Raw genomic sequence first — 20,927 nt, 5'->3', positions numbered from 1 at the left:
CAACAACTTCTAAACCAATTGTTTCTATACATGCCTTTGTGTAGGGTTTTAAATTTGGTAAATATCTGTTTTAGTTGGCCAGGGGTTGTTACCTTGGTAATCTGTTGGCATTAGAGTGGTACTCTGTTGGCATTAGTACTGGTTTTGTACTATATTTTAAAATGACAAATAGCTCACTGACAAATCTGAATTTATGGTAAGTTACTAAATCCTCAAGTTGACTATTTCCTGACAATGCATAGCGGAATAGTTTAAAACTGACAGTACTGGTTACCCATTTAAAAAAAAATCAATGGAGAAGGTAATTCTAGAAGCTGTATGGTAGTTACCAGCAACATTTTTCAATCTATTTTAATGACCAGCTTAAACTTACATCCTGCTGTTGCACAGTCGCTGAACTGTCAGTGTCTGTTACACCAGGGGACTTGCGTTTCAGACAGAACTGCGTTTTATAGGGCCCAGCATGCTCCAGAATCTTAAGGGCATCTTCATATTTGACATCATCAAAATATATTGTAGCGCTGAGTATTTGATCACCTAAATTAAAAATAAAAATAAAAAACATTAATGAGCATGAACCTTGAAGGGACAAAGTGATGAAGTTAACTGTTGTAATTAGCTAATGACATAATTCATGTTTTTACAATTTATTTCTTTTTTACAGGAAAGCGGACTGTGAAAATTATTTGTAACAGAAAAATAATTAATTTTACAGACGAAAGATACAAAATATGCACCTTCTCTCATGCTCGGAACCTTTGACTCGGGCGTATCCTTCATCACTTGCTCGACAAATATGCCCTCCTTTCCTCCTCCACTTACAACGATTGCCTTGGCACATGCTTCAGCTTCAGTTTGTACAATTTCATCTGACTCATCTGTAGGCCTAAATTCCTGGAGAACAAGAGGGGGAGAAAAGAATTTGAAATGACATGAAATATAAAACATAGCGCAAAATATATTGCAAATATATTCTGTTGACTGTTAATCTGGCTACAGGATTAGTTTCAACAGTAGTGTTCTTGAGGTCAGCTTTGTATTTTAGAAAAATCTGTCCCTTTTGTCAGGAGTGATAATAACCATGGCTTTTAGTCAGGATATGTCAATATTTAAAATGCAATGCTACAGGGAGACGGATGTATTGCTTCTCAAATCCTGGAGTCAGGAAGCAGAATTTTTTTTATCCATAGATTGTATTTAAAACACCAGCATCCCCCAAATTAAAGTATAGAAAACAATAAAAGAACCAACACAAGAAAATGGGTGAGCAATGATATGGTTGCTGGTTCAATCAATTTTAAAGCATTGGTTAATCTGTAAATAATACAAGATAAAGAAGATGGATATTGTTTGTCTGGTAGGTAGCATGTGACTTCTGGTGCTGGCAGAGAGAGATAAGGTGTTATGATATTTAAGGTAATGTAGAGTCTCTGTCTCCAATAAATAAAATAAATAAAAATAAAAAAATAAAAAAACAGCTGGACTAATCAGTAAAGATCTCCTTATCAGCATTCTGAGGCAGTCTGTAACTTTTAAAATATGTACAAAATGGAGTTTCTTCTTGAAAAGCATGGGCAGTATTTTTAATAAAGCTACAATTATAATATACAACCTTTTTATTATTATGCTTCTAGGCTTATCACATACTACACTACACAACACATCACTTAAATAAAAAAACTTCATCCATAATAGTGTAGATAATGTGTTTTTTCTTTTTTTACAGAATAAACCCCTTTGTGAATATCATGCTGATGACCTGTGATGTTACACTTACCTCTGTTTGACTCATTTTTGCAGAGAAGTGCTTTTCAAAGAATGCTCCAAGTCCACTTTTTCTTTTTCCTTTTTTATAGTCTGTACTTTGCTGATCTATTTCCTCCTCGACCTGAAGATGAAAAACATAAGCACTGTTTTGATTTCAAGTTCACTGTCTCTTAAAGAGAAATAGTTGCAGCAACTGCGTTACTGTAATGTTTATTTTTTCCATTGGTACTGCTTTCCATTCAGGGTTTGCATTTAGGGTTGTAAACGTTGCATGATACCTGTTTGTCTAAGTCTCTGTATTCCTCTTTGATTGCGTATTCATATACTGGCGAGGAGCCTTGGGGCCGAGGTCTTTCCCCTTCTATGAATTCTGGTGATTCTTCATTAACCTGCAAGACATAGAGGCTACATCTTTTAAACAAAATAGAATTTCACATAATAAGGACAATCAGAAGACAGTGTGTTGTTTATTCCTGTGTGGTTTAAGTAATAGCTTTGTGCAGTATATTAACTCTAACCAAAATACATAAAAGCCTGCAGTTTGTCTCGGCTATAGTATTTATAGTGAACAACCTCAAACCATTTATGCCTGGCTCTTTTTTTGCCAGTTTTTATTCATGCAAATGCAATGCAGTTTTAAAAAATAACATTTAGGTACCTGGTTAAAACAAAATCCTTGGCAGTATGGGTTCTGTCAGTCAGTGGAATGTATATTGTTTTTTGTTTTAGTTCACAAATCTGGTCTGGCACTTTATATAATGTACATTTTCTTACCATAATATTTCCTGATTTGTTTAATATGCTATTATGGGCCCAGTTCATACAACTTTAGGGAACGATTTGTTAAGGATTTGTTTTAAAGATTCAATTTTTCGAACTGCTTTAGAGAGGTTTTATTAGTTTATTGTCATTTTGTCAAGTGCTGTTTAAAGCAAATGTGTGTTAACACTCTTCAAAAACCGTCCTTAAAGTTATATGGCTTTATGTGTGTTCTGTATCATTCTTTGTTGTGTCTGCTTAGATTATTTTCCAGGATTACAATCTGAGGTTGAAAGGTTAGTTTTACTGTTCACTTTTAGTTTTAGGGGAATCAACCAGCCTTTTCACATTTTATGGTTTTAGGAATAACTGATTTGTTTAGTTTATTAGTGTTTTTCACTTACAGATTCATTTCCTTCTTCATCCAGTTCAGGTCCCTTCAGCTCTCTTCCAGACCCTTTTAAAAAATGAAACAAATTATATTAATAATTTGGTAGTTCATATTTTACCTAACTGTTTAGTGTTGGAGATCAATAGTACAATATTATTTTCATTTCAAGTGACCCCCCCAGACAATTATTGCAAAATCCAAAAGATGGTGCATTTAGATGTGACATGTGAAAATAGTACTTTACTATATTAGTTAATATTCCAGTTTTTCATGCTATAAGCAATATTATAAGTAGACAAATGTTTTGACTAGTGTCTTCTTCAGTACACTTTTTTGATTGCTGGCTGGTTTCACAGACCCCGATTAGCACTAGTTTTGGATTACTTTACCTAAAATAACATTACTTAGCCGAAGATTAGTGCTAATCTGGGTCTGTGAAACCAGCCATGAGTGATTTGAAGTTGTTGATAATTATGTTTGCAAAAATAAAAACTGTGCCTGGGATGAAATAAGCTGTGTGAAATCCCTCTGTCCAAAACGTTGCTTTGTATTTAACTTTGTTCTTTTTAAATAATAATAATAATAATAGTAAAGAACGGAAATGTGATCTACGATCTATTACTATGACGTTGACGTTGTGCCTCTACTTTCATCAATTTAGAGCTGGTTAGATACATCAATGGTTTGAATTACTGCTGCACTAAAACCAGAGACAATCAAATAGAGCACTGTAAATGATTGTAAATGCTTCCTCCTGTAATGAAGTAGTTTCTTGCTGTCACAATAGTTTCATGTGCCTTTGCTTTTGTATTTGCTTCAAAATGAGGTCCTGGTGTTGATGATATTATTAGAGCAGACACTAGAGGGGGCTAAAGATCAGTGCAGGATCAGGAAACACAAACAACCATCTGGTAGAACTTTTACTTCCCTGCAGACTCAATAGCAGAAATATAAAACTGCTAGTGCACAGGGGATGGCATTTAATGATCAGTTTTACAATGCCATTCTGCGCCTATAATACAGGGCAGCGCACCTTGGTTAAAAGCCAGTTCAACATTATGTACTCCAGTAAGGAGTATACGTTACACTTGAGCTTTAAGACTACAAACTTTGAGTAAGAATAAATCACGGAGCACAGTGAAAAGGGTTTGGCCTCAAAATTGTTTTTAGAAAGCTAGAAACAAGTCATACTGCCAGAAGGCTCCTAAATATGGTTGTGCTGTTGAGCTTGATTTTGAAATTGTGTAAAGCAAGTGGGGCTGTTTTTCCACATTCATGCAGAGAGTAGTAGGAGTGGGCACAATAGGGATTCTGTACTATACTGTACAGCTGATGCATACTTAAGCCCTCGTCAAGCTGTTACATCATGCTGCTGACTTGAGGGCCTGTAAATGCTATTTTTTAATGTTAGTACAAAAGCTCTCGTTGGAGTCTATTTGAAAGAGTAAGTAGCTTCAAATCTCATTTGAATTTCTTTTTTTAAACATCTTCCATGCTATTCTATGGTGGTTCTGGGTCCTGTTACTCCCATGTTGAGTTATTAGGATTATTCTCTTTGAGCTGCTTTGACCTTGTCTGGAGTAACCCAAGTACCAGTACTGAACAGCCTTCATCATTCCAAGCAACTGATTATTTCTATATAGAGAGAAAGAGAGACAGTGAGAGTAGGTGGGCTGACAGAGTTGAAAGGTCACATTGTCACATGATTAATTATTGAAACAGTGGCAGATCTAAATACCACTGCCCTTTAACTGTATTAATCCTGCTGTGTTTTTTTTTCCCACAAGGGTAATTTGTTGGCCCATTATCAACCTTACTACGGTACAATAAAAGTTAGTTTTTTTAGGGCAACAATATGAAGACCCACCACTGTTTAGACTAATAAAATAGACCCCTTTATCTATGTGTTAAAATATAAACCTCAGATGATTATTTATTGAAACACAATTGTTGTGTTCCAACACAGTTGTTGTTTTCCATTGCCATGCAGTCAGAATAATGAGACCTGACTGCTGACACAATAAAACAGATACAATGACTCTGCATTGGACTAGTGCAGCATTTCCATGAAAGAAACCCCAGGGGGGAAAGCATTCCACCAGTCTCGTAAATATACTTGTCATGTGACCTGTGATATTGATTATGAGGATTTACTTACAATCATATCTGCAGGAGGAAGGTCAAGGAAAGTAATGGAGATCAACTTTAAGGTGGTGATTTAAGTCTGCAGTTAGACCCTGCATTAACTGTACAGAATATTCAGACTGTTCAATAATCTTTACAACATGCTGTAAATGTACACTTATTGTGACGTTTCACACCCTGTATGTATTTAACTTGGCACATATCTGATAAGTTAAATATGCCACATATTCCTAAAGCTCTTAACATATAGCCTACAACTACTACAACTTCAATCAACTTCTGGAAAGAAAATGCAGAAAATTGTATGATTCAGGACAACACAAAAAAAAAAAAAAAAACATTAAACACTTTAACTTGTTTATTTAATCATATTTATTTTTGAACTGTATTAGCCAAAACACCCCACGCACATGTTTAAATGTTACTCTTAGTATCAGCTGCATCAACAGCATTGGCTGTTACTTAATCTCATTGAAAGAATAACAAACAAATACCCCAAACTAGATGTAAAATAACGGAACTGCACTATCCAGTTTGCATTTTTTTTTAATTGCATTGTTCTTTTGGTTATGTCATATCTCCTTGCAACGTAACAGAAAAGGTTTTGGAAGTGCTGAAAAAAACCAGCAACTTAAAACCAGGGGTTACAGCATAGCAATTGTCACGGATGTTTCTTTAAAGTGCTACAAGTCTATTGTAAGTGCAGTGTAGCTGCACTATAACTACATTGTAAATGTAATTTAAGAATCCCATAATTATATTGTACCTACAGGACCATAACTGCACAGCTTCACTACAGTACATTCATGTGATTTCCTGGAGGGTGAAATTGTCCCCATCCCTTCACTTATTTTCTGTCAATAACCAATCCACTGCACTCCTTTTTGACAGACATGCTTTCAGCCAGTAACATGACACTGCTGGGGTGAAATGACCAAGGATGTACGGCAGCAGCTGACTTCCTAGATAGCAAGGCAAGCAAACTTAGGACAGTGTAATACCTGATGTCTATTTTAAAATGAAAATACATGTTTGCTATAATATGTGTTTCTTTAAAACTGCATATCTGAGACCTATGAAGCTAATGAAATTTATGGAATTATTTTGCTAGTTACAATTACTTTAGATATCTGGAACAAGGTCAGGTTTGCAAAGCACCGAAAATCTACAAGTGGCACCAACTTCCCTGGACCTTATTTAACCAATTTGTTGTCTGCAGAAATGTGATACCTAGTTACCAGGCTTCTTTCCATGCACTCACTTGTAATGTAATATGCATGCAAAGAAAGTAATAGTTGTTTTCCTTTTTAAATCTAGAAATCTGTAAGTTCTTTCAAAATTGTAGCCAGGATTAGTGGGCAAGCACAAGACATTCCAGGCTAAAAATAATTAGGGGATCAGAGGACTCACGTGGCTCCATTCCATCAACCTGAAACAGAACCCTGTACTGCAGCACCATTACAAGAATGGCCTTGAGGGATTTTCAATTCCATTAACGGGACACTTTATGTCATCTTTTGAAAAAACAAGTCAAAACCGATTTCCTGAACTGATAAGGAAGCATATCAGTGGTGCATATGCACCAGTGAGCAATGATTGACTCATGGGCTTCATGCTGTTTCCTTGCATGAGTTGTCTTTTCAGAAGTATTTTTTTTTATGGAGAAGTTAGTTACCATGGTGTTATTAGCAGTTATAAATGAAAAAAAAAACTGGTGTTTACTTAGCACAGTGGTTAATGCTTTGTGAATATGGTCCGAAATATCAGGAAAATATAAATGAATATATGCTATACCTTTAACACCGGGATTGCACATCACTGCACGTGCATTTAAAGTATATAATATGTGAGCACGAGGTTGCACGTGAATTAATACAATTATACATTTTAAATACACGTGAAACACAGACCCGTTTATATCCTGTGTACTATCTCTATACACCAACATTTACACACAACACGTAACATACAACATATAACACACACATGCACACAGGGGCGGGGCACATTGCCACAATTGTACAATAATTTGGAATCCAAATACAATTAAATGTGACAGAATGATTGCACGGTGATATTTAACATTTAGGGTATTAACTAAGAAAACTTATATTTATATTTATATTCATTTCATGAACCCAGTTTTGCAAAATGTTGCTGTCTCGTAACATTTCATTTTGTTATTTCAATGTTATCTTACTGTTACATGCCCATAAACTTCCAAACCTAACAAAAATGCCTGAAAAAAGCATGTGTCAAGGCAAGGGTTAATTAGCCAAACATATTAGTAAATGAAGGGTTCAAATGCTCTATCCAGATTACTGATACTTTTTATTCAGTGGATTGTCTTTCAGGATTAGTGCCTTAAAGGGATGCTTTCCATTATCTACATTTTCCTAATATTTACTACTGTTACTTCCCTGTTTAACATCCTATTGTGTGTATTCTGTATGATTACATTGTTAATTCTGCTTACTAACTCAATTCAGAAAAACTTTTTAACCTTTTTAGAAGCAATCTTTACTGGAATAGTAAGAATGGTGAATACTAATCTAAACAGAAATAACAATAGATAGGAATACAGAGCACACATAATAGGATTAAATATTGAGAAATGTAGATCATATAAATTATCCCTTTACATTGTTTGATATTCAAAGATGAACTAAAGTTTTTGGCAGAAAGTTTCCTATTTCCTTCCTATTGAAGCACTTAATGCTCAAGCTGTTAAAAGGAGTGTTAAAAGACTGTTTAAACACAAATGAGCTTTTAATCGTTTCATCTGTTCTCATAATGCATTGTTAATTGTTTTCTTGTAACCCTGTGCCTCTGTAAACAGGATATTGCTGCAAGAGCAGATACTCAAATAGAGGACACACTCCCAATGAAACACTTTAAATGAAAAAAGATATAAACACAACATGCATGGTCTGTTGCAGTGGCCAGTTTTTTCTGTTTGCAGGATTTATTTGCATTCTGCATGTCACTGCTAAGTGTTTTGGTGAGTGCTAGAAATACAAATCACCAACTATGCATGCAAAATGTAAAATGACACCATTATAGTTCACTAAAGGAGAGCCTGTTTCTTGGAAAACAGTCATAATCATATAAATTAAACAGTCCCACCAATGGGGAAATGTCCAACACAATTTTAACAGCTTTTTGAAATACAATCTGTAGCAATTTATGAATTGAATTCACATACAGCTGGAACTGGTAAGTTAGCCGCACCCAGCTGGGACTGCGTGTTACCAACTAATGCCTGCAGGTTTTGCTTGGAATTACACCAACTACTCCTCATCCAGTAAGAACACAATGAACGATGAAAAGACTTATCCCTGCCCACATTGTACATTGAGCTATCAGTTGGGCATGGGCAGAGAAGCCAAAATAATGTTGGTGCCTCAATGACTGTGATTTATTGTTTGGCTGGAAAACAGCACATTAAATGGCCACATATGTCAGATACGCATATTTGAACACAAGACAACAGCCACTCTGTGTCACACTTAAGAACCAGATTTATATTCGGTCCCACAATTGTGTGACAAAGTTTCTCTGTGTATCTGGATCTGAACCTTTTCTCTTCAGCTGTCATTTCAATTCCACCCTGTGACAGGATACTGTCACAGCTTTCTGTTCTTGTACATTACCAAGTGTTTTGGTGGATTTTGCTGCTTTTCCCAGCATACAATTAACTGAGTGTTAGAGTATCAGCTTAATTTCATTTGACCAGCGAGTTCATTTATGGTCAAAACAAAGTACAATGCCAGGAAACATAATTAGAACCACACCCATACAAAACAAAAATGTCTTGGAAATGTTCCTCTCAGGAAACAGATGCAGGTGCAAAAGCAAAACTATTGTTAGTTCCATGGAGCCAGGTATCAGAATTCACAATAAGAGATTCTAGATGACACTGTGATACAATGCTCCTTTAATAGTCTTGGTTCTAAAGGTTCCTCATAAAAGCAAAGCATTTACACCCTTTAGAACATGTCATTAGGAATGATGGTGTACTTCGGGGTGCAGATACAGTATGTGACCATGTCACAGTGTTTGCCAGTTCATTTTGTATTATATCAGAATGTCAGCTTACAGCTGTTGTCAGGGGTGTAACAGATCAGTATATTTTCTTTACATGATCTATCGTATCATAATAAAGGTGTGTACAGTGATACATGTCAAGAAGCCACATGTACCGGAATCTCAATGGTTCTGAAATAATGAATACATGTGATTTACATGCATTAGTTTACATTTAAACTTCAGCTGCTTAAAGTATCCTTTTAGTGATGTCCAATACACCACAATAGTACTTCCAAATATTAGTCAGCTATGTTTTCCACAGTGCTATAGTGTACTTATTTTATTTATTGATAGCTGACAGATCAAAATTTGCCACAAGGAGAAGACAGAAATATGTTTAAGAGAGTTGGATGCACTGTTAGAGATGCTAGTTTTCATAAGCTTCGTACACAGTGGATGACATTTTAATTCACCCAAAAAGCAGTAGTATTTGTATCCACCTCTCCCATCTATACAAGTAATGTGCTGTCCATTAACTCAGGAGCAGGTCCTGGAGTTCAATTACAGGTTTAACAGGTACAATCAAAAAGTACTTTCAATTGGTTCAATGTAATAATTAAGGATATGGTTGGAACAAAACCACTTCTTATGCATAACTGATGCCTCCTCAGTGTACAGCTACAGTAATACCCAGCACTAGCACTGTGGTACCCACCTTTGGAACTGTGCCTCTAGTACTACACAGTTTTAACATTCTGTAAAATATATGTATACCCATTATCCACCCCCAGAACTAAACTTATTTGCTGGAATAATAAGAAACACTTTCACAGATGCATTTTATTCCAATAAGGTAATCCGTCTACAATTTGTCCAACTTGTTTCACAGGAAACACAGAGCTCTTAAAACAGACTCTTGGATTCAGAGTCTATTAGAAAAAACTACTCTCAGAATGACCTCACTTTACATGTATGTAAGTCTGTGCCCATATTTTGCAGAGGCATTTCCCTTATAAAAATCTGTAAAGCAGTTATTTGAGCAAGTCAATCTGTTGCACTTGAAATGCTTACATCCTCCTCGACACACTCATCTGAATTACCAACCCCTTCAATTGCAAGGAAAAACTACAAATCAAACTTCTCTGTTAGTTTCAACAAATATATGTAGAATAATACCTGGCATCAATCACTTACTGTAATTAATACTGACAATTAAATGTGAAAATAAATACAAATCCCTTTAATACTTCCTGTTTAAAATACCCTATACTAAATAGAAAAGGTTGCCCATTTAGCTGATCTTAAATCACAAAAGCAGACCATTCATATTGTTTACAGTTTTCAAATTCTAGAATTAAGCACACGGTTTCCAACAAACATTTGGACTAAAAGTGCCAAGGTTTCCTGCCCCTCCTTGCTTTAAATGATAAACCTGCTAGGATTAACACTCAAGTGAAACAATTACCAGTATTTTAGCTGCGTTACCACTATAGCTATCAAAAGGTCAAGGAAAATATTTTCATGCTACAGTATTTTTGTATAGTGTATGTAAGTGCAATTGTCCTTTTCACGTTACATATGAAACAACTTTGAAACATAACACTGCGAAAGGACATTTGTATAATGTAATTGGACATGTACAGTAGACAATATTAAACCACAGTCCAATTATCCACCTACAGAGGCAATTACAATTACAGGTAGGTTATTATCATTGTGTTACCAAATGTTACAAAACAAAATTTACAACACAACCTGTGCAGTACCACTCCCATACCTGTGGGAAGAGGTTTTCTCTTATTAGTGATCTAAGTTCCACACCCTTGGCAAGCACAACGCAATTCATAAAAAGCACAGGTACAAACAACATAGGTAAGGCAAATCTCTAAGGAATGTCTTAAAGATACTAGTACAAATACACTGTTATCTGCTTAAATTTCAGATAGAAAAGGAATGTATTTCAACATTCTGAAATGTATTCTTTCACAGATTATTCCTATATCCTTGGTATTTCATGATGTACCATACTAAATTCCACATAGTTTTTATATTTTTTTATTGTCTGCTACAGCTGGCATATTGCAGCTAGAGTACATCCTGGTGGAAGTTACTCCTTGTAGCTTAACAACATTCACACATCAAGTCCCTAATGGTTTTGCTGTTGATGTTTTCGTTTCAGACTCTATATCCTGTTCCTGTCATAATTCTGTAAGTTCAATGGAAGTTCTTCTTCTCCAATCAGGCTGAGCTCCCATGTTCAGCACAGCAGGGAGTCCAGTTACCTACAATCCAGGGAGTGAACTGTGTTTGGAAAATTGGGCTCTTACTACATAATAATGGTAAAAAAAAACACAATACAGTGCTAGCAATAACTGCAAACCAGTCAGACTAACTAGTTTTAACACACCCATGAAGGAATTCTGAATGAAAGGCTGGGTGATACAGTACATTGTACACATTTTGACTCAGAGGAGAATGTTAAATACAAATTGTGGCACACCTGCCCTGTTTATATAGGTTTACTTCTATTAGTTGCACTATTTAGACAGACCATTAAAGCACATTATCACCCTGAACACATTGCATTCAAAATGTTTAATACTATACCGCTAGCAGACCACTGCATTATATGCAAAGGCAACACAACCGATTTGCAATACAAAAATGCACAGTGGTTGTGATAAGCACAGGGACACTAATCCAGAGCTTTACCAGTGTGTTTTGGTTAACAACACTGTGATGCCAATGGCTTGTCAAAATATGAAAATGTTACCACCATGGCTAACAATGATTTATACTCTTCTGCTGGGTAAAAATAAATGTAAACAGGCTAAATCATTGATGAAAAGAAGAAAAAAGGATCAATAATAATAATAATAATAATAATAATAATAATAACAGTTTAAAGCAAAAGTAATCAAACCATTGATATAAGCATCCTTTAAAGCTATTGAAGCAGATGGAGCAGTCAAACCTGTATTTAACAGCACCTGTATAAAAGTATACCTGTATTATATAGATAGATAGATAGATAGATAGATAGATAGATAGATAGATAGATAGATAGATAGATAACTGTTTATTCAACATGGCATAATATAAGCAATTAGTAATAATAGTACTTTTGGTGTAGTCAGCCTAGAGGGAAGGTGTGTCAGTGATGTGTTTAAAGACAATCTCCAGCTGTAGGTTGTTTATCTAGGGTTTTTGCATCACAATTCAATGCAGATAGCCTCTCTCAAGCAAAATGTAAGATCGCTGTTATACAAAAAATATACACAGAAAGTACAACCGCAAACAGTGTCAAGCTTTTCAACAAACCAGTTGAAAACCATTTCCAAACAACCAGAACTCATTTGTTGCCAGATAAGCAGTCTGAAAATAGTTTACCATTTAGATCTTTGCTTTCATTTATTTGTCTTTCACATACTTTCAAATGTGCAGGAGTTATTAAAAAAATCAAAATAGTTAGGAAAAATAACAGCACCAGTTTCCATTTCCAAAAAATGCACAGGAAAATATGTGCAATATAGTTCATCATATGACTGTTCAAAACCTCTCCAAAAAATACTCTGTATGCGGTACCAACTTTACACACTGTTTTTTTAGAAATGTGTAAGCAAAAAACTTACCAGGAGTGAAAATCTGTAGCCACTGGCCCTGAAGTTGAAGTAAGCCCAGTGTCTGGAGTCCTTGCCCTGTTTACCAGAGTCTGAGTGATACAGTAACTGAGCAGGACTTGGGTGAAACAATTTTTCTTCTATGTAAGGCTGAAGGGGAGCGGTCTGTCCAGGACAAATAGGGAATGGATACCCCACCTCTTGGCTGCTCGCCTTGTGCCAAACTAATAGTCCCTGAAACCAAAGAGCTCAACACACATATTACAGTAGTAAGAGCAGCAACAGCTGAACCACTTTATTTAGTTAGTCTCCGAGTTCAACAACTTTTATTCTCTCCCTGAGTGCTGCAGGGCTGTGACTAAGAATTGTGAGAGTGGCTGGAGCATGTTCTCTGTCCCACAACAGGATCCATAGTCTCTCCTAGTGAGGGAGTGCTTTCTTTCCTCCCTCACAATAGACACTTCTATGGGTGGAGTTTTTTTTCTTTCTTATATTTCGATACCACCAAGAACTGTAAACAAACCTCCCTTTTTTATATCTCCAATCCCATTCTCAACGCCTTAGCCCTCAAGCAGGTACTGTATATATTATCGTGAGTCAACCTGCATGGGGTGTATATTTATACATGTTCTATGCACTGAGATGAATCAGGAGTACTTACACAATTCCCAATACGACTTATATCCTATCAGATAGGGTCTGTGATTATAAAAGTGTTTGGTTTACATGTAAGAAGATATCTTACTTTTTTTTCTGTGCTTGCAGTATGTTCTGTATTGGTCCAGAAAATTACATTTTCAAAGCTTTTTGCTCTATTATTTGTATAGTTTTTTTCATGAAAAAATAACATACTGTTTAAGTTACAAAACTACAGTATACATTTAAGAACGTATGCAACTAAACTGTTTCCTACAAGTTGCTTTAGCTAAGCTATGTTATGTTAACTTCCAGGCTCTGTAGATGGGGGGATTCAGATACTTTTGCAATGGAAGAGAATGAGGATTTACTTTCATAAATAGTTCAATAAAAAAAATGGCATGACTTTTCTGGGATCTGAAACTTGTTTTTCTTAGTCACCAGGTTGAAAACCACTGATCTAGATAACAGAGGGCTCCAATTGTCTGAAAAGGATTCCAGCCCAAGCAATTGTCTCAGTAACACTAATATATATTATGTTATTTTTTTTATAATAACACGCTTGGTAGTCACAATATCCTCTTTTCAAATGAATTATTAATAGTTTGTAAGCACAGACCTAAAACATGTCTGCAATCCTTTTTATAGGCGCAGCTGACCTTGCATTACCAGCCTTTAACACTGCTGTGTCTCTTTCAAAAAAGCTTAATAAGTTTCTGCAACATTATGTCCAGTCTGTCTCTTCTAGCATTCAGTATTAATGTTTGGCTTATGGATTCTGACCCTTTAAAGCATATAAGGCTATATTACGCTAGTAAAATAATGTTGTAAATATTTTTTTTCTAATATGCAAAGATAATATTCAAGTTATGTCAACCTGTACTGTGTTACTCCTTGTTCAAATATTTTCTATATAGGCCTTGTTCAATGGTTATATAATACAGTTTGATTGGAAGGAAGTGTTAACCATATTAGCTTTGCCAATCCCTTTCATTGTTCACAACATGGGTGAAAAACAAACAATGAATGGCTCACCTAGTAAAAGCCACTACCATGTGGAGTGGAGTGTGAGTCATGCAAGTGGGAGTTTCCTGGTCATGTCAAGTTCTCGATCTTGGTTGGGGACTAAAAGAGAACATATGCTTTTGCATTCACAGGGGATTGGGAGGAAAATTGGCTGGAGTCATGTGACCTGGTCAGTGCCAGATGTGGCCAGATGAAGAATAGCCTGCTGATGAGGTTTGACTGTAAAGAGGTGACTACAGTGATTGCTACTGGTCTAAACAAACACAAGTGTGGTTCAAAGTACCAGAAACACGCATTTTAATCTTTTCTTTGTAATTTTGTCTTGTATATCTGTATGTTTATTCAAGCAAGACCAATTACATAGTTCAGTTGTTAAATGAGTGTACACCTTTGTCTTTAAGCACTATTACATGTTCATGTTGGAGCAAGTCACAAGTATTTACAGCTGATTATTTTCCTCTAGCTATAACAGTTTAATTGTGAGTGTTAATACATGTACACACCAGTCATGTGCATTTGATTATGTGTGGGATGTTGTTTACTGCTAACTTGCTTTGGCCCTATCCACTGTCATTGACACTTCTTTAGTACGTTCACAGATTGAAATGAACTTTTTGTACCTACTGCTTTCTACCCAGTTAAGTCTGCTTCTCAAGTATGTACAATGTAATGACAAACCGGTATTCTAAACTCCACTAAATGGGTACTTCAGCTGTTAATACTTAATCAGAAATGCCATAGCCTGGAGCTCAATGAACAGATTAAAAGATGTATACAAAAAATAGGATACTGAAAGGTCCACACACCCTGGGACTGATACAGACATTTTCATGATTAAAATGATATGCAGCATGTGATAAGGTATTATTGGTACGGTATGCTTATTTTTCTGAAAATAATTCAAACAAAACAGATACTGCCTTTTTTTGAGTATGTCCACATATCTTACTGTGTCTTCAATGTATCAGGACCATTGGGGAAATGATTGTACTCCATTTTATAATATTCAATTAGTTGATATAGATGGCATCTTTTTTGGAAAGATAAACTAACCTTATTTGACCGCTCCTAAAACATTTTGAAAGACGGTATTGTTTTAATGTGGTCACTGTTCGCTGCTTAGTACGTACAATACCTTACACCCGAGAAAGTCGCGAGGACTTGAGCTCTTCTGGTGCTAGGCCAGTAGGGGCCACTTAAGGGCTGTGAGGTGAGGTCCCTGACAATTTTGCCTCCCTAACCCACTACACTCATCATGGAATCTCAAGCAAAGAACATCAACTTTATACATGTGGTGTGCAGGACTCACCCTGCATACCACACAGCCATGCCTTTACTGGGGGAGCCTCCCAGGATCTGGGATTTATTTATCTGTAGAACTCAAAAAATCTTTATAAAATAATCATGAAACAGACATTCAGATGTTTATCCAATTAAAAACATTTGCAATTTGTGTTTGATATATTACTTGAATTACATAAGCCTAATTTAATATAAGTCCTAATTCCCTGGAAAAGACTCTACAAAGAAGTCTCCATTTTAACCAAGTTGGAATTTGATTTAAAATATGAAAAGCAACTGGAAAAAAATATGAGGCTTTAAATTAACATGACTCTAATTTCTAAACAATAATCACGAGTCACTCCCAGATCAAGTAAATAAAGGGTACTTATACAACCCCACACTTAATAATAGAATATTGAGAATAGTTGATAGCAAGGAGCCAAACACAGCCTATGGAAAACAGAACTTCAGCTGAACTTTAATGAAAGTTACTTTAATTGTAGTTTATGACATCACATAAACCCGAGATGGAATTATTTTCCTGTAACTCACTGAATATTATTTTACTGCTTTTAAAAAGTAATGAAACAAACACATGAGCTCATCACTCCTGGCCCTGCACAGCTGTCGAACCTGATCCTTGCCAAAATGATGATTTGCATGAGGACCTGGGTTTATGTCATGCTCTTAGGATAGGAAAGCCTGTTGTTTTTAATAACTCTTACTATAAAGTACTGCAGTAGTACTGTAACATATACAACATACTTATGAAGCAGGTTTGCATTAAACTGCATCAAAAATGTGTTTTGTAGTCATGCATAACCACGGCACAATTCAATAAGTGTGGCCTGATACCTGAGTGTAATGAGCTGCATGTATTGTAATCATGGTTAATGGTTAAATATCAATGAAATAAGAACTGAACAGCAATGATGTAGTTTTGGTAATTAGTAAGGTTTGGACTGTCCATACACATATTAATTTTGTATAGTACTAAGTAATAATGTCACTTGATAAACCATGAGAGCAAAGCATTATATATAGAATAATAGCTGGGCTTCAGTGACTTACAGGAAAATAATTTCATCTCGGGTTTCTGTGACATCATAAATTTATAAACTGTCACAGAAACCCGAGATGGAATTGTTTTCATGTAACTCACTGAAGAGGTCCATCTATTATTTTTTATAATACATGGATACCCTTGTGATGCTAATATTAAAGAAGACGAGGTTCTGCAGTACAGTTCGGATTTTTTTAAACGTATTGTTTCAGTGCTGTACAGACGTTCTTTGTCGTTATCTGTTTCTCTGAAATCCGAATGTTCCAGTTTTACATCTTTTTTTTTTTAACATATTCTCATTTTGTTGATCATTAATAAACATTTCTGTATTGTGGGTGTTGTCAAGTGATTGAAAACAAGACATTTTGTGTTTGAATTGAAAGTGATGGTCTCGAGGAGTCGAATGGGTCAAAGTTCAAATATATTTTCCTCTAGAGGAATTATCACTTTTTGACATCACTACTGTGGTAGTATGCCTTTTTTAAAATGGCTCACAGGTTCGTTTGCCCCTTTTAAGCAGACCCAGACACAGAAATTGAAGTTTAGCGCGGTTGCACAGTTTTATTAGTCACAAAACAAAAATTAATAAAACCAAACCTAACTCCCACATGGAGTACAAAACTAACTTCTTCAACTAACTATAACTGGACAGCTAAGCCGTTTACCAGTAACAAACAAACACAATACAATACACCACACACCACACCACACCAACCATACCACACACACCACACCGACGACACGACACACACCACACCACACCACACCACGCCACACCACACCACACACGGCAGCAGTGCGGAGTAGTGGTTAGGGCTTTGGACTCTTGACTGGAGGGTTGTGGGTTCAATCCCAGGTGGAAGACACTGCTGCTGTACTCTTGAGCAAGGTACTTTAACTAAAATTGCTCCAGTAAAAACCCAACTGTATAAATGGGTAATTATATGTAAAAGCAATGTGATATCTTGTAACAATTGTAAGTTGCCGTGGATAAGGGCATCTGCTAAGAAATAAATAATAATAACACCACACACCCACATTTATCTGGCAGGGACAGAAATTAACCCTATCCCTGCCAACTCTTTTTTTTGCCCTGCGACAATATATATACAGTTTTAGTGTGTTAATAATTAAACAGAATACTTAGATATTGAACTATTTACTGTCACAATATGAGATAGCCTTCTTGATCTTTTTTTTAAAGTTGTTTCCTTATAAATTGCCAGCTTCTTTGTCAAAGAAAATACAGTCACGTGGGACTGCTGCAGTCTGACAGAGGGATAGCCAATGAATTGAGCCAGATTCACAGCACTGACTGCAAGGTGGGTGAGGTGGAACAAGCAGGATAAAAGCACTTATCTTTTACCTCTCTAGGGTATTGTAGCCTAGGCTGGACTGAATCTCTCTCCATTTCTATGGCTTTCAAAATCATCAACCATCAAATTCTAGTATTTTTGACAAATTATCATTTCTATAGATTTGGGATAAATCCAGAATAATCGGGGTGGTTCAGGTTTAAGCGCTGTACACACCCAGTTTGTGCAGAATGTTTTTAAAGCAGCTCAGGCAAGTTCTATTTTTAATAAATGTATAATTGCAATTGCATAGCTACCAATGTAGTAACCCCCTGTTATGCAAGTTTATCCAAAATACATCTATAACCCTGTGGTGCCCATTTCTGTGTCACATATGATATAATGCTTAGTCACCTCTCTATAGTATTATTTTTTAAATCCAACCTCACAAGCCAGAATTTATCATATGCAGTATATAAAGTGTTGCTGGACATGGGGACAAAAATAAATCTGTTTTGTACAAGAAATTGTATATTTTCCTGAATTATGTGTATAAGTGTGACAGACAGACAGACAGACAGACAACCCCATGCAGACACAAATTAGGATACACTGAATAACTTGTGCTAAAGGTTCTTAGAAAGTTTCATTAGAATTGCACAAGCGCTCTCTTGGTATTTGCAAAACCTTACTATGCGACACAGAGTATGTACGTATGCCTACCTCAACTATATACCCTATCTGGGGATAACAAGGGTCCCCTAAAAGAAACCCTTTGTTCTTACACAGTTAATGTAATGTGCCTTTTATCAATATATGAGAACCAAGCTGAATATAGTGCTGCATTTGATGCTTTTAGCATTCATGGAAGAAACCAAAGACTGCTCCACTTTGCAAACTGATTATACCTTAAGTGCAGACAGCTTCTTGAAGCAGCTTCTGCATGCCCACCATCAACTTCAATACAGAATCCCAAGGGCAGTCTGAGCACTGAGCAGCATTTGTTAATTGGTTGTAAACTGTTAGCTGACTACACTACTAAGCAGAATAATGATCTGACATTTCATTGCTTAGCCTTTTGTATAGTTTAACTGTGCTTAATTCAAAATGTGGTACAATGCAGTTTTGTATTTACTGTATCACGGTGATAGGTGGATATAAATCATATTTGGTAAGGACAGGGTTAATGTCCCACCCATGCTTGTGGCACAACTCCCATCACGGAACAATACAGATGAGATCAGTCCCTAATCAAGTACATCACATTAACCCTCTGTGGGGTATTGAATCATACATTTACAATGAAAAAGTTATTGAAATAAGTAAATTCCATCTCTAAAACAAATTACGGTACAAACTGTTGAACTCTTATGTCCATACTATCTTGCTGCTGAAATGTAACAAAGATATGTAAAGTTTGATCATGGCTTTGAAACAATAGTTTTTAAAATATATGTTTAAACAAACAATATACTAGAGTATCAAATACTACTTGGTGAGTAAAAGCAAACAAACTTATACCAACATAGCCAAGAAATCAACATCTCCAATGCAACATCTTTAATGAACCCTGAACATCCCAGAAGAAAAAAAAAAGCACTGGCTATATTAAAAAAAATAACAGCAAGCCACACCCAGACATGAAAGCAATGAATTAGACAAGTTAATGATGCTTTAAATTATCATTGGTGATTGAAGCTCCTGAAGTTAAATATGCTGCCTATATAGCACAGAACACTGCAAGATCATCATTACTGAATCAACTAAGGCAATAGAAATATATTCAAAGCATGCAGTTTTACATTTTAAATTTTTTCATTTAAAAGTATTCTGTATGGAGATTATTTAGAAAGTGCCGTATGACTTCTGGCTTTGCCTAACCCCTCCTTATTCTCTCTCTGTGCACTGGAGAAGCAGACACGCCCTGGATGCTGCAGGACTTGGAGGGAGTTGGCAATGCAGTTACACAGAGCAGCTGCACAGCATGACATAAGTAGCATAAGAAAAAGGTAAAGATCGCACCAGTGACTGGAGCCCCTGTCCAGTTGGGAAACGGTAGGTGAAAACAGTCACACATCTTGGGGGTCCAGTCCGCCGCTCCTCACAGGAACACTGTCTGTTGTTTCCTGATGCAGAGATCGAGAGCTTGAAAACAGTCCGACGAGAATGAGAGATGAGGTGGGAGCAGAGCACAGAGAAACGTTTGCATCCAGGCTCAAGAAACAGTGCAGCTAGAATGAGGCAGTCTGCTGACACGCTCTCCTGTCTCTCCCCGACAGTAAATACTTGTCCCTGGACGCGAACCAAATTAGATGCCTTGCGAATCCATTCCACCCAATTGATCAGGGTAGGAAGCGAAGGACGTCCAGGTCGTTGCTGAGAGATGCATCCAAAACTTCCATTTTACAGTTTTAGTGATGTGTAATGGAATCTGACACCACTCAGTGTATCATTGTGGGTATCTGTAAGAGGACAGAGGATGTTTCTGTGAGCTAGATACACTGATAGATAGATAGATAGATAGATAGATAGATAGATAGATAGATAGATAGATAGATAGATAGATATCTATTGGTGATTACTTATTGGGTTAGGACAAGCTACCCTGATTAGAGCTACATTATCAATGGGATCAGCTAATGGGACAGCATACCATACTGGTGTGTCTAAGACCTTGAGGGACAGCAAGAAAGATACTTGGTTTTTGAGAAGATGGCATTTACATGCTAAAGATGTATGTCAGTAACATAAACATACCCTGCCCCTGCCATAGCTGTAAATTCAAAATTCTGATGCTCTCAATAAATGATGATAATGTTAATAGCAAGTTTCATGACAATCCGATAAGCAGTTCTTCAGATATATTCATCCCTGGCAGTGGGGCTCCAGAATATCTACCAGCAGAACATGCC

The 20,927-nt window shown here is 36.2% G+C and overlaps 1 protein-coding gene across 2 annotated transcripts in view; it reads right to left on the bottom strand.

The window, feature by feature from the left end:
- The window catches only part of LOC117422529 (neuroblast differentiation-associated protein AHNAK-like), a 39,584-nt gene extending 19,362 nt beyond the window's left edge, over window positions 1-20,222 (bottom strand). The window contains exons 1-6 of one of the 2 annotated variants that reach the window (XM_058991558.1): window positions 20,038-20,222; window positions 2,931-2,983; window positions 2,046-2,156; window positions 1,778-1,888; window positions 738-894; window positions 374-537 (exon numbers count right to left, since the gene is read on the bottom strand). In XM_058991558.1, coding sequence (XP_058847541.1) covers window positions 374-537; window positions 738-894; window positions 1,778-1,888; window positions 2,046-2,156; window positions 2,931-2,983; window positions 20,038-20,092 — 651 coding nt within the window. In that variant the 5' untranslated portion in view covers window positions 20,093-20,222. Of the gene's footprint in view, window positions 1-373; window positions 538-737; window positions 895-1,777; window positions 1,889-2,045; window positions 2,157-2,930; window positions 2,984-12,723; window positions 12,982-20,037 lie in introns of those variants that run through there. The other variant, XM_058991559.1, reaches the window with a different exon arrangement.
- Between the last annotated feature and the right edge of the window lie 705 nt (window positions 20,223-20,927).

Source organism: Acipenser ruthenus, chromosome 18 (assembly GCF_902713425.1).
Source record: "Acipenser ruthenus chromosome 18, fAciRut3.2 maternal haplotype, whole genome shotgun sequence".
NCBI lineage: Eukaryota > Metazoa > Chordata > Actinopteri > Acipenseriformes > Acipenseridae > Acipenser > Acipenser ruthenus.
Note: the sequence above shows the minus strand (reverse complement) of the source record. Positions and strands in the feature narration are given on the sequence as shown.